Genomic DNA, 14,877 nt, shown 5'->3' with positions numbered 1-14,877 from the left:
GTCACTGGCCTCCAGTCTGAAAAACAACCCTCTACCATCACCCTCTGTCTTCTACCTTTGAGCCAGTTCTGTATCCAAATGGCTAGTTCTCCCTGTATTCCATGAGATCTAACCTTGCTAATCAGTCTCCCATGGGGAACCTTGTCGAACGCCTTACTGAAGTCCATATAGAGATGTTATGTGAAGCCCTGCTTACAGCAATATTTGGCCCAATATTAAAATCAAGCATGGTACAAAGGAATTTTAATTTTGTTTCCTGCTGATTCGGGGATAGTTATACAGGTGCAGAGGGAGCTGATACGTTGACATATCATTGCATGACCAGTGGATTGACAGAAGATTCCCTATCTAAAAGTGGAAGAGAAGAGATAAGATTTTGGTGTCAAAGAAGAGCAGGCTTTATTAATAGGATGTGCTCAGATATTCTTCGGTGGTATTGCTATTTGTAAGAGTAAATTTTGGGCAGTACAGAGAAATTCTTGAATATAACTGTAGCATATGGGACAAGGTGAGAAGTCACACGACACCAGGACTATAACCTGGAGTCACGTGACGAAGGAGCAGCACTCTGAAAGCCGATGATTTCAAATAAACCTATTGGACTATAACCTGGTCTCGTGTGACTTCTCACCTTGTCCATGCCAGTCCAACACCGACACCTCCACATCGTAGCATATGGGAGACAATGGTGACAGGAACCCAAGAGGACATCTACCGCAGATGGTGAAGTTGTTACAGAGCTAGGTAGAAAATTACACAAATGGCGTGACACACTTCTGATGAGCTCTGCACTCATTGTTAGCCTTTTGAGAACAAAGTGTGCAACTGTTCTGGAAAACTGAGGCCGCTTCCAATGCCTGAAGTGGTGAGTCTAATTACTTATTTTGAGAAATGCGCTCTATGATACATTATGTACTTTATTTTTTACAACAACCCAAAGGCACCATGAAATGCAAATTCAGGTTAAAAATGCAAGATATTTAACCTTAATGTTGTTGTAGTAATTTATCCTGGTTAAGTAGACCTCTAATGGCCTAAAAATTATAGAACCTAAAACATTTACTTGTGACATGATACTTTACTATTATATTACTGAAAATCAATGCTCATTTAACAGACTATCTCTATTTATAATCATTCAACCTACCTTATATCTCTTTTTACATCCAGGAACAGGACAGGCAAAAGGTTTCTCTTCTCCTCCATTCATGCACATCGAGCTCAGAATAGCTTCTGAACTAATTGCACTTTCTGTGGTCCAAGACTCATCACTGTCTGATTCTTCGTAGTCTACTTCTTCTTCATCATATTCACTACCTGACAGGAGAAAGAGACAGGGAGACATATTTAAAAACAAAGAAGAAAACCAGACATTTCATTTTTAAAAAATTTGATTTCACCAGATCATGAAACATATCGATCTCAAAAATCTGTAGTCTTTCAAATGATTTGAGTTTGTCAGCAGTCAGTTAGAATGGAATCAGTTACATTAGTTCCTGATATTGTACTGAAGACTCCAGACAGATTTAGTGAGATAAAACAATGATGTAAGGAGAACAAGGGAAGCAAACTTTGCATGTTGGAATTTTTATATGTCAGGCCTCTTTGCTGTAACAGCCAACCCAAAACCATATATTAGACTTGGAACGGAGATATCTTTAGGGACAAAGAAACTTGAAAAACAATAGGTCTGGAAAAGACTCTACCGTCCATTCAAAAATAGGTGCTCCTCAATCAAATAGCTATATAATTCTCTTGTAAATTTACTCAGCCTCTCATCACACAATTCTGTCATCAGAACAGATTTGGTCAACTTTGAAAATCTTTTATTGAAGTGCGGACTAAAACTGAAGAAGCCAAATGGCTCTTGGCTTCTAATGTGTATAAGGTTGTTGAATTGCTCACTGAGCTGGGAAGTTTGCTTCGTCACTATACTAGGCAACATCATCAGTGCGCCTCCGGTGAGGCGTTGGTGTTCTGTCCTGCTTGTTAATTATGTGTCCTGGTTTGCTGAGGTGAGTGGCATCATTTCCGGTTTTATTTCTTAGTGATTGGTCTACAGGCTCTAATTCTACATGATCTGGGTTGAGTGCTAGGCCTCCACGAATCCCTGTGCATGTCTCTCTTTGGCTTGTCCTAAGATGGATACATGGTCACAGTCGAATTGGTATCCTCCTTTGTTCGTGTGTATGTACACAAGTGATAGTTGATCATGTCTCTTGGTGGCTAGTTCACGTTCGTGCACCTGATGGCTAGTTTTCTTCTGGGGTTTGCCCTATACAATGTTTCTGCAGTCTTTACATTTGTTTTGTTAGTTGTGGGTATGGGATCCTTTATACTCTTCAGTATCTATCGTAGTGCGGTTGCTGGTTTGTAGGCTACCATGATACCTAAGGATCAGAGCAGTCTGGTGGTCATTTCCAATATGCCCTTGATGTATGGCAGGGTGACCAGCGTATCTGGATGCGTTGTGTCTTCCTGTTGTGTAGGTACCAGCAGACTATGCTTTTTGGGTAACCACCTTTCATCCCATCTCAGCAAATCAAGAGACATAAATACCAAGCGGGACAGAACACCAGCGCTTCACCGGAGGCACACTGATGATGTTACCTTGCATGATGACGAAATGTCTGCAAACAAATTTACCAGCTCAGCGAGCATATCAACAACCTCATCCACAACCTGAGCTACAAATTTTCGTAAGAACTCCTGATGTGTGTGCTCTTGTATTAAGTGCTGCCCTTGTTATTCTATAAAATGAAGGTTGGGGACTTAGAGGCTGTTGTTGAAGAAATTTTTACAAGTTCTTTGTGTGTATTTAGCATGCTACTGTGCATCAGTGGTAGAGTGAACGTTTAATGTGGTGGAGGGGTATTAATCAAGCAGCTTGCTTTGTCCTGGATGCGCTACCATTCGATCATGGCTTACTTATTTTGCAACCCCACTCACTGCCTTCTCCCCATAACCCTTATCCCCTAACTTATCAAGAAACTATCTATTTCTGTCTTAAATACACTCGATGAGGTAGCCTCCATAGCCCTCTGCACCAATGGGTTTCATAGGTTACCTCTGTGGATACTTTCTGGCTGAAGAAATCTCTCCTCATCTCAATTCTAAAGAGTCGTCACTTCACTCTGAGGCTGTGCCCTCCGGTAATAGTCTCTCTTAATAGTGGAGATATCTTCTCCACGTCTACTCTATCCAGGCCTCTCACTTTTTTGTAAGTTTCAATCAGATCCCTCATCATCCCCTAAACGCCATTGAGTACAGACCAATAGTCCTCAACCACTCCTCCTACGACAAGGCTTTCATCCCCAGGATCATTCTTGTAAACCTCCACTGGACCCCCTCCATTACCAGCACATCCTTCCTTAGATAACAAGGTGCAAAACTGCTCCCAATATTATAAATACCATAGCCTTATACGTCTGCAGTACATTTCTGCTCTTGCATTGTAGCCATCTTGAAGTGAATGTTAACTTGACTTCCAAACTACCAACTGAACTTGACGTTAACCTGAAGAGAATCCTGAACTAGGGCACCAAGTCCTTTGTGCTTCAGATTTCCAAAGCCTTTCCCTGTTTAGAAAATAGTCTATGCCTTTAATGTTTGCACCAAAGTGCATAACTTCATGTTTTCCCATGTCTGCCACTTTTTTTGCCCACTCTCCTAGCCTGTCCAAATCCTTCTGCAGCCTCCCCGCTTCCTCAATGCTATCTGTCCCTCCACCTATCTTTGTGGCATCCACAAACTTAGCAACAATGCCAAGCTCCTTCAGCCAGATCTTTAATGTAAACATGAATAGTTGTGGCCTGAACACTGATCCATGCGGAACTCCACTTGTCACCAGCTTTCATCCTAAACAAGACTTATTTATCACTACTGTCTGTCTTCTGCCAGTCAACCAATCTTCTATTCTGGCTAGTACCTTGCCCCTAACACCATGGGCTCTTATTTAGTAACCTCCTGTATGCTGCCTTGTCAATGGCCTTCTGGAAATCAAACTGATCATGACCATTGGCTTTCTTTGTCTAACTTGCTTGTTACCTCCTCAAAGACTTCTAACAGATTTTCAGGCATGACCTTCCTTTGATGATGCTATGCTGACTCTCCCTATTTTACTATGCACTTCCAAGTATTCCATTACCTCATCCTTAATAATGGACTCTAAATTCTTACCAACAACCATTGGCTGTTAGGTGGAGTGGCCATGCTAAATTGCCCATAGTGTTCAGGGATGTGCAGACTAGGTGAATTAGCCATGGAAAATGTAGAGTTACACGGATAGGATAGAATGGTGAGTCTTTGGAGGGTCGGTGTGGTCTCAATGGTCTGAATAGCCTGCCTCCACACTGTAGGGATTCTGGGATTCTAACTGAGGCCAGGCTAACCAGCCTATAGTTTCCTGTCTTCTGCCTCTCTGCTTTCTTAAACAGGTGTGTTACATTAGCCAATTTCCAGTCCTCTGGTACCCTCCCTGACTGCAGTGATTCCTGAAAGATCGCCACCAATATCTCTACAATTTCCTCATCTGTTTCCCTTAGAATTCTGGGGTGTAGTCCATCTGGTCCAGGGGATTTATTCACCTTCAGTCCTTTCAACTTCCCCAACACTTTTCTCCTTCGTGATGACCACTATATTCATTTTTGCCCCTGACAGTAAGTTCTGGTATATTGCAGCTATCTACCACCACGAAAACTAATGCAAAGAACCTATGCTTCACATTTCTTTGTTCCTGCTTCTCCGGCTTCATTTTCCAGCATTCCAATGTCCACTCGCCTCTCTCCTACCTTATAGATATCTGAAAAAAATCTTGCAATCTTCTTTTATATTGCTAGCTAGCTTACTGTCATATTTCATCTTCTCCACTCTTACTGCTTTTTTAGTTATCCCCTGCTGGTTTTTAAAGGCTTCCCAATCCTCCAACTTCCCACTCATTTTCATCACATAGTCTGCTCTCTTCTTTGTTTTTTTTTGCTATTCCTGACTTCCCTCGTCAGTTATGATTGCCTCATCTGCCCCTTTTGTGTGTTCCTCCTTTCTTGGAATGAATTTCTGCTGTGTCTCCCGAATTACCCCCAGAATCTCCTGCCTTTGTTGCCCCACCATCTTTTCTGCTGGGCTCCCCTTCCAATCAACTTTGGCCAGCTCCTCCGTCATGTATTTGGAGTTTAATTTAATTGCAATACCAGTGCATCTGATTCAATCTTCTCCCTCTTAAATTGCAGGGTGAATTCTATCATATTATAGTCATTACCCTCCAGGCGTTCCATCACCTTAAGCTCTCTAATCAAGTCTGCCTCATTGCACATCACCAAATCCAGAATTGCCTGTTCCCAAGTGGGCTCTGGAATAAGCTGCTCAAAAAACCATCTTGTAGACATTTCACAAATATGTTTTCTTGAGATCCGCTGCCAACCTTATTTTCCCAGTCCACCTGTCCCCACGATTATTGTAATAGTGCCTTTATTGTATGTCTTTTCTATCTAGTAATTATTTTTCTTCCCCATGACCTGACTACTACTAGGAGGCCCTAACACACCTCCTATCTAGCTCATTTGTCTTTTGCAGTTCCTGCTGGAATTTATACTCTTCCCAGACTTCTTCATTTAAGCCCATCAACATAGTGGGCGGTACGGTGGCACAGTGGTTAGCACTGCTGCCTACATTTACCCCTTACCTAACACTACGGACAATTTAGCATAGCCAATTCACCTAACCTGCACATCTTTGGACTGTGGGAGGAAACCCCGGGAGCACCCGGAGGAAACCCACGCAGACACGGGGAGAATGCGCAAACTCCACACAGTCAGTCGCCTGAGGCGGGAATTGAACCCAGGTCTCTGGCGCTGTGAGGCAGCAGTGCTAACCACTGTGCCACCGTGCCGCCCACAAACTAACATTTTTTTTAAAAAACTGTTTTTCAGTGGCTCTGAAAAAGCAGTAAAGCTTAGTTAGGTACTGCAAGGCATTGGTGCCCTTTGCTCTTCCTGCTACTAGCTGCACGAAATTCAGAAAATCACTCTCCGCGAATACGGTTTATTTTTATTCCATTAAAAGTATACTGTTGGTCAGTGAATGGATATTAAATGACTTGCAAGTAAAGTTATAACATGTTCACCTTTGTAAAAAAAAATTATTCATGGGATGTGGACATCACTCACTGGCTGGCCAGCATTCAATGCCCATCCCTCGCTGGCCTTGACCTGAATGGCTTGCTAAGCCACTTCAGAGCCCAATTGAGAGTCAACCACATGGCTCTGGATCTGGAGTCACATGTAGGCCAGACCAGGTAAGGATGGCAGATTTCCTTCCCCGAAGTGATTAGTGAACCAGATAGGTTTTCCCAATAATTGGCAACGGTTTCATGGTCATCAGTGGCTGGTTAGTTTCAGATTTTTAAAACTGAATTCAAATTCCACATCTGCTGTGGTGGGATTCGCATCCCAGTCCCCAGAACATTAATGGAGTTTCTGGATTAATAGTATATCACTAGGCCAAAGACTCCCCCACTTTACATATAATTTCCTGTAGTGTTTTTTTTTAATTTGCATTTTTAAAATATTTAATATAGACTCGGACTAAATATGGACAAATAGTCCATATAATAAGCTACAAGTAGTTTAGGCAATTTTAAATTTGCTATTTTAATTTTCCTATTTAATGATTTATTAAACTATAAACTCTTTCAGTGCTCAAATATAGTTTAGTCCAAATATTAAAAATCATGCTCCAAGAATGATTCCAGCTCTAAAAAGTTGTGGTAAGAGCTATATTATTTCAATTCACTTGATCACTTGTTAGAGTTACAAGCTCATATGCATGAGCTGTTTGGTTTGGCAAACCAGAGAAGGATAAAGCTATATTATTCAGTATTTTGACTAACAAGCTATTACTGTTCAACAGTTGCATAATGTGGGCATTATAAATGACAGTTAGCTGGACTATTGGGAGAAGTGAGTCTTATTACTATGATTTGCATGTCCTGTTCCAGCCATATGAGACATCTGTCAAAAACAAACTTCTTGATGAGCACCAGAGTTGTTCCAAAGCTGCCCAGGCGCTCTACGGTAACAACATGCTGCCAAAGATCAACAACAATATTTTTTCAATGCTACTGTTACAATAATGTTCAAAACCAACTATCAGCTCTACAGGTCCACTCATATCTTATAAAGCTGTAATTTTCAGACCTTGTCTACTAGCTTACTAAGTGTGTTGTCTGACATGGTGCTTGAGGCACCTACACTAGCTGAGATCCCATTTTCACTCTACACTGAATTGGCTAACTAAATATTTATTTCAACTGTCCCCAATATTGCCTCAAGAAAGGATGCAAATTTCTGATTAATAGTTCCTACTGAACTGTATACAAGCTTAATGTTGACTGTGAGTGTACACTTAGGTTAAAAATAGCAGAACAGGTCTCACTGGCAGTACCTCGTGTTACGGTTGCACAGGTCACAAACAATGCCATGTAATGAAGAGTTCCATTCATAAGATTCACTGCTGGACACATGCAGCAGTAAATAGGAGAAAGAATATCTGTACAGATAGCATTAGTTCAGCTGAGTTCTATCCTTGCTAGACATTTATGTTTGTGCACTCCTATCAGACATTATTGGCAAAGAAGCAAGCTTAGGAATTGTAGACAGCTTTCTCTTCTGAACCTATTGTGCTTAAAACATCACCTAGCCAAGCCAGAAAATTTCTGACGCAGCAATCGGATGATATTCTTTAGGAAAATTTGGTCGTTGTTAGAAAAATTAGAAGTACCAATATCATTCAACAATAAATCACAGTCATATACACTCACCGGTGTATTAAATTTCACAAAATGAGCATTGCATTAGTTAAAATAAATATAAAAAAATCATATAAGTCAATATTGCGGGTCTCAATTTCAAAGTAGGTTTGGCAATCTGACAGCCAGATGAATTCTGATTTCTGACCTTAAACCATGTTATTCCACAATTCTACTTGTAAATGTAAATGGGCTGATTGGGCAGGAGCTGACCTTGGTATGCAACTAAAGGCACTGACTGCCCACCTGGCACCAAACATAAAGGCAGAGGCAACCATATTGGGGATCATTATTATCTTGGTGAGGAGAGAAGGCAGCTTGTTAAAGGACCAGTTAGATCAAGACATACAGAGTGGTCACAGATGCCAAGTATGCTGATATTTCTTTTTTTTAAAAAAAAGTCAAAGTTTCGAGCTATGAACTGTGAGCTGAGATCAGAAGGTGACTTTTGGACTTTGAGCAGCAGCTTGTTTAAAACAGTAAGGAGAGAACAAACATTCATTTGCTGAGTCCAGGCCTGGAACTTAATTGCAAATAGTTTCTTGATGAAAGTGCTCTACAGGCACTTCAACTCTTGAGAAGTTTTATGTTCAAACTAATGGCAGAAGTTGACAGTTAACTGGGATCTCATAGGAAGATAATCGGTCTAATGAAGAGAGGCCAGAGTTTGAACTGGTGTTTGAACATTTTTTTTAAAGTCAGAATAATTGTACCTGCAAGAGTTACAGGATGGAGCTCTGATTGCTCCCTGGCTGTCCTCTCATTATCAACCTAAAGTTCAGAGAACAGATCTCAGTTATAAGAATTAAATGGAAATTACTCAGGGCCTACTAGACATTATCTGCACATATTACTGTTGTCTGAAACCAAGCAAGATGTAATCCAATTTTATGGATTGTGGAGTCTACATAAGTGAATTGGCCAGTTATATCTCATTTGTTTTCCCTTTTGACTTATCCCATAACTGTGATTGTTTATCTGTGTATCTTTGAGAGAGTGTGGGGGGCTAAAATTGAACAGGACTAGGTTTAAACCACAGACATTAGTTAGATTACTTTGTTGTTTAACTTGTTGTTTAATGGGCGGCACGGTGGCACAGTGGTTAGCACTGCTGCCTCACAGCGCCAGAGACCCGGGTTCAATTCCCGACTCAGGCGACTGACTGTCTGGAGTTTGCACGTTCTCCCCGTGTCTGCGTGGGTTTCCTCCGGGTGCTCCGGTTTCCTCCCACAGTCACAAAGATGTGCGGGTTAGGTGAATTGGCCATGCTAAAATTGCCCGTAGTGTTACGTTAAAAGGGGTAAATGTATGGGCGCTTCGGCGGGTCGGTGTGGACTTGTTGGGCCAAAGGGCCTGTTTCCACACTGTAATGTAATGTAATCTAATCTAAACTTTGCTCTGCTAAAGACACTGCATTGTTCATAAATTGTTGAACCTTTTGTTTAAGCTACAAACCTGGTGTCCAGTATTGATCATTCACAAAATCTGCAACTAGTTATTCAATAAATCTGGTCAAGAACCATTGGGGTCAATTTTGAGGATTATTAAGTATTTGAATTTTACTGTATTCTGACACAGGGATAGAAAGGCTGATTGATTTGGCTATCTATACCTACGTAATAATAGTACAAAAAAAAACAGTTTGGATGCTTTTGTGCCAATCCCAAGACTTGTGCATTTTTGTGCAGCGCTGTGTTCAGCTTTGTCCACAAAATGACCCACAAAATCCCAGTTTACTCAAGGTAGGCCCCTCAACAAAGTTCCTCAAGCAACTCAAGGGCTTGTTAATTGTTGGAGACCATACCTTCTCACTGCCAATCCTTTGAAAATCTCCAACTCTCCTTCCCTTTGCCAGATCCAGCATCACCCTCCAGGAACACAAATTGTGCCCAAACCCATTTGTCATTTATATAAATGATTTGGGTGTGTACATAGAAAGTATAGTTAGTAAGTTTGCAGATGACACTAAAATTGGAGGTGTAGTGGACAGCGACAGTTACCTCAGACCATAACAAGATCTTGATCAAATGGGCCAGTGGGCCAAAGAGGGGCAAATGGAGTTTAATTTAAATAAGTGTGAAATGCTGCATTTTGGAAAGGCAAATCAAGGCAGGACTTATACACTTAATGGTAAGGTCTTGAGGGGTGTTGCTGAACAGAGATCTTGGAATGCAGATTCATACTTCCTTGAAAGTGAAGTTGCAGGTAGAAGGGTCAGTGAAGGTGGTGTTTGGTATGCTTGCCTTTATTGGTCAGTGCTTTTAGTATAGGAGGTGGGCAGTCATGATACGGCTGTACAGAACATTGGTTTGGCCACTTTTGGAGTATTATGTGCAATCCTGGTCTCTCTCCTATTAAAAGGAAACATGTTATGAAAAACTTGAGGGTTCAGAAAAGATTTACAAGGATGTTGCCAGGGTTAGAGGGTTTGAGCTAGAGGGAGAGCCTGGAGAGGCTGGGGCTTTTTTCCCTAGAATGTCGGAGGCTGGGGTTGGGGGGCTTACAGATGTCATTCAGCATTAGTTGGTATATCCAAGACTACGAAGGTAGAAAAAAAATGGAAGGAATAAAAAATTGAACACACAAGTCACACACAAATATTTCCCTCTTCTTTCATCACAAATGAAGGAAGTGTTTCAGTAAACACATACATTATCTAATTATAATGTAAAAATATTATCTTCCATTTTTCAAAATACTTCATGATTATTTCATTATTATTTTGTCCCCTTCATCACCTTCTCTTCATCTTTGGTTCAAGTAAATATTTGTGCCTATTGGTATCAATACTGGGAATATTTAATGATTTTGCTTCCAGTATTAGCACTTGCATGCTCAGGTAAAATACAGCAAAAAACTTCTAAATCTGTTCAAGAATATGCCCAGCACTAGAAAAGCCCTTTCCAGTGTTTCCAATTTTCAACAAAATACCTGTCAAGCCACTAATAGAGAGGGTTAAAGTGCAAAGAGACTTTTCTTCTATCTGTATTTCAACGATGAGTAGAAGTCACAGCTTCATCTCTCAACATTAGAGTAAGTCCATTCAGATTGAGCACAAACAGTTTTTCTGCATTAGATATAAGTAAGAGCCTATTCAAGGCAGTTCCTACAAAACAGATCAGGGTTGAATCTCATACCATCTGTCTGGGCCGGTTTTATATTCATTTCCCATTCGCGACACCAAAAATACTTGGAGATATAAGATTCTTTTGGGAAAAAGATGATTCAAATCTGTTCTATGTTGAAGCTACAATACATTGAAAGTTCAATGTTGGTAAACAAAGATGTTCCCCATCTGCTTAAACTGTGTCATGTAAGATGGACTGTTCATCACAGGTGGCAATTTATAACGAAGACATCAATCCCATGACAGTTATATAGAACAAGTCATTACAAGAGTCATTATCATTAACGGTTGCATACATCCAATGCAAACACATGGGAAGCACATTTGCAATTTAAAATCATTTTGTTAATTTTAAAAATGAACAGTTAAAAACCATTTTTCAGACAGCTTATGAACTGAGGATGTTGGGATATAGAAGAGGGAAAAGCAAAAGGAGTAAATATATCCCATAACATCAATCAATAGCATTTATCTTTCCTGTCTCCCTCATGAATTTAAAAGAAAGTTGTCCTTGGAACAGCAAGATAGCATTATTACCCACTCCTACTTTCTCAGAGGGTATTCAGCATTAACCACAATCAAGACTAGGGTTACATGAGACTGAACTGGCTCAGATGAAGTCATACTGGTTTCAAAACATTAACTCTGCTTCCCTCTCCACACATGCTGCCAGACCTGCTGAGTTGATGGGAAGGGTGAGGGCAGTAACAAATTAAAAATACTATACATGAATGCACGAAGCATTAGAAATAAGATGGATGAGCTTGAGGCTCTTTTGGAAATTGGCAGATACGATATTGTGGGGATAACTGGGATGTGGCTTCAAGTGGACAGGGCCTGGGAAATGAATATTCAAGGACAGACTGGTGGGCAGAAGGGGTGGGGTGGCCATGTTGGTAAGGGAGGATATTCAGTCCCTTGCGCAGGGGGACCTAGAATCAGGGGATGTAGAATCAGTGTGGATAGAGCTGAGAAATTCTAAGGGTAACAGGACCCGCTTGGGAGTTATCTACAGCCCCCAAACAGTAGTCTGGATGTTGGATATAAGTTGAATCAGGAGCTGAAATTGGCCTGTCGCAAAGATGCTACTACAGTTGTTATGGGAGAGTTCAATATGTAGGTAGACTAGGAGAATCAGGATGGAATTGGACCTCAAGAAAGAGACATTGTGGAGTGCCTCTGAGATGGATTCTTAGAACTGGTGCTGGGAGCCTACCAGGGAGAAGGCAATTCTGGATCTGGTATTGTGCAATGAACTAGAATTGATCAGCGACCTCGAAGTGAAGGAGCCATTGGGAGGTAGTGACCATAATACAATAAGCTTCAATCTGCAATTTGAGAGGGAGAGAGTACAATCAGAAGTGACAATATTTCTGTTGAATAAAGGGAACTATGAGGGAGGAGCTGGCCAAAGTACAATGGCGCAATACCTTAGCAGGGATGACAGTGGAGGAACAGTGGCAGATATTTCTGTGTATAATGCAGAAGATGCAGGATCAGTTTATTCCAAAAAGGAAGATCGATCCTAGGAGGAGGCATGGGTGGCCGTAGCTGACGAGGGAAGTTAAGAAACATATAAAGTTAAAAGAGAAAAAGTATAATATAGCAAAGATAAGTGGGAAAACGGAGGACTGGGAAGCTTTTAAAGAACACTCTAAGAGTATTGTGGGTCTACCTGCAGCACATGGACTGCAGTGGTTCGAGAAGGTAGCTCACCACCATCTTTGCAAGGGAACAAACGATGTGCAATAAATGCTGGCCAACCAGTGATGCCATGTCCCTCGAGTGAAAAAAAATCCTAACTCTGAAAGCAGATTTTGAAATCATAGGTCAAGATCAAGGTGTTTAAGTCCGAACCAACTTTTATAATAGACTTATCTCCAAAAATGGAGACAGTGAGGACTGCAGATGCTGGAGATCAGAGTCAAGAGTGTAGTGCTGGAAAAGTATAGAAGGTCAGGCAGCATCTGAGGAGCAGGAGAATTAACGTTTCGGGCATAAGCCCTTCATCAGGTATTTAAGTTAAGAGACAGATAGGTTCTTTATTACTAAGTGGATCAAATATTACAGGGAAAAGGCAGAAGCAGGAATTGAGAAATATATCAGCCATATAGGAATGGCAGTGTAGACCCCCTATATAATCTTACAGCCTTTCTGTGTCAATTTCCTAGTTTTCCTTTCTTCCAGGCTTTTGCCAAAGGGCCAGGAAAATTCAAGCCAGGGCCTCTGTTTAAAACATTTACTCTGGCTGTAAATCCCAATTTCATAACTCCCTGTGTAAAGGTTTTCCTGCTTTTATTTTACTTTAAACTTTATTTCATGCTCTCATCCTATCAATCTAATATTTGTCATTTGCAGAATTAAACAAAAAATAAGTTATTTGAATATTTTCTGATGTGGCAACAAACAGAAAGAATTAAAGGCATGTCTCCAAGGTGTATAAAAATGACCATGGTAATTGTTCACACACACAGCAATGGTTCTTGAACTGGATTTGTTTTCTGTAAGATGGCAGCATGTCCTATTTATGTTGATACTGAACAATACATGGGAACACGATTAAATACTGGGTTCTTTTTTACTCCTTGCTATCTGTGCAGCATTAAGAAGCATGTGCATTCCATTGGGCAAGAGGGGATTTGAAGCTCAGAAACTACGCGTTCAAGAAGTTAAATCATTCACAGCTTTGAAATCGAACATTCACAAAAAGAAAGTGCAGTTTACCAGGTTTTTGGTGAGATTTATAGATATCGAACAATATAAACATATGTATGAGATTCAGCCCCAGGCATGAGTGCAGCAAAAATATTAGAAGGACTAGTTTAAAGCATTTACTTAAATAATAGTCAGTTGGCGATGTCACTAGGTACTACCTCCCACTGATATTTCTTGCTTTGGGGCAACAAGGAAACATCATCAAATATTTAACATATGAGCTGACAACCACAGCAGGTTTTCAGCTAGCTGCTTATGATTGAAATCAAAAGGTGTAAAAATGGCTTTCATTAATGGATCATAAGCACCCTTAACTGATTTTAGATGAAAAGCATTCTAGTGTGATGCCAAAGCCACTACAAAAGCTGCTCAATTCACTTTTAACATGGATGGGAGCTGTTTCTTTCAGTTAATCAGAATGTTTTCTCTCTTTGTTTCTGTATGCTCCAAACTTCTAGCTTCAGGTTCCATCTGTACCAATATTTGGGGTGTAAAGCAATCCGCCTACGTATTTTACCTGTAAAGTGGTGCAAGGTGAGTTTGGTTGTTTAAAATCGGAGATACCTAACAACAGCTTGTGTTACATCTCAATTTTATTCACTGACATTAAGGAAAATAAGCAGACAGAGGCAAGGAAGGTTTCTGATTTGCTATCAGCTTTGCTTCCAAGACATGCTCCTCACTATTACACAAGAACAATAGTGCAGAAGTGAGGTCACTTTGCGGGGAAAATTATAAGTGGACTTAAGGGGAGATACTAAATGAATATTTTGCTTCAGTATTTACTGTGGAAAAGGATATGGAAGATGTAGACTGTAGGGAAATAGATGGTGACATCTTGCAAAATGTCCAGATTACAGAGGAGGAAGGAAGTGCTGGATGTCTTGAAACGGTTAAAGGTGGATAAATCCCCAGGATCTGATCAGGTGTACCCTGAGATATTTGTATCATCGATAATCACAGATGAAGTGCTGGAAGACCGGAGGTTGGCAAACGTGGTGCCACTGTTTAAGAAGGGTGGTAAGGACAAGCCAGAGAACTATAGACCAGTGAGCCTGACCTCGGTGGTGGGCAAGTTGTTGGAGGGAATCCTGAGGGATAGGATGTACATGTATTTGGAAAGGCAAGGACTGATTAGGGATAGTCAACATGGCTTTGTGCATGGGAAATCATGTCTCACAAACTTGATTTGAGTTTTTTGCAGAAGTAACAAAGAAGATTGATGAGGGCA

General features: G+C 40.7%; 1 protein-coding gene across 3 annotated transcripts in view; it reads right to left on the bottom strand.

Annotated features, from left to right (window-relative positions):
• jazf1b (JAZF zinc finger 1b) overlaps positions 1–14,877 on the bottom strand; it is a 278,266-nt gene that overhangs the window by 17,828 nt on the left and 245,561 nt on the right. For all 3 annotated transcript variants that reach the window (XM_043689536.1, XM_043689534.1, XM_043689535.1), the window contains one exon: positions 1,148–1,317. In XM_043689536.1, the coding sequence (XP_043545471.1) occupies positions 1,148–1,317 (170 nt within the window). The remainder of the gene's footprint in view (positions 1–1,147; positions 1,318–14,877) is intronic.

The sequence above is a fragment of the Chiloscyllium plagiosum genome, chromosome 5 (assembly GCF_004010195.1).
Source record: "Chiloscyllium plagiosum isolate BGI_BamShark_2017 chromosome 5, ASM401019v2, whole genome shotgun sequence".
Lineage (NCBI taxonomy): Eukaryota > Metazoa > Chordata > Chondrichthyes > Orectolobiformes > Hemiscylliidae > Chiloscyllium > Chiloscyllium plagiosum.
Note: the sequence above shows the minus strand (reverse complement) of the source record. Positions and strands in the feature narration are given on the sequence as shown.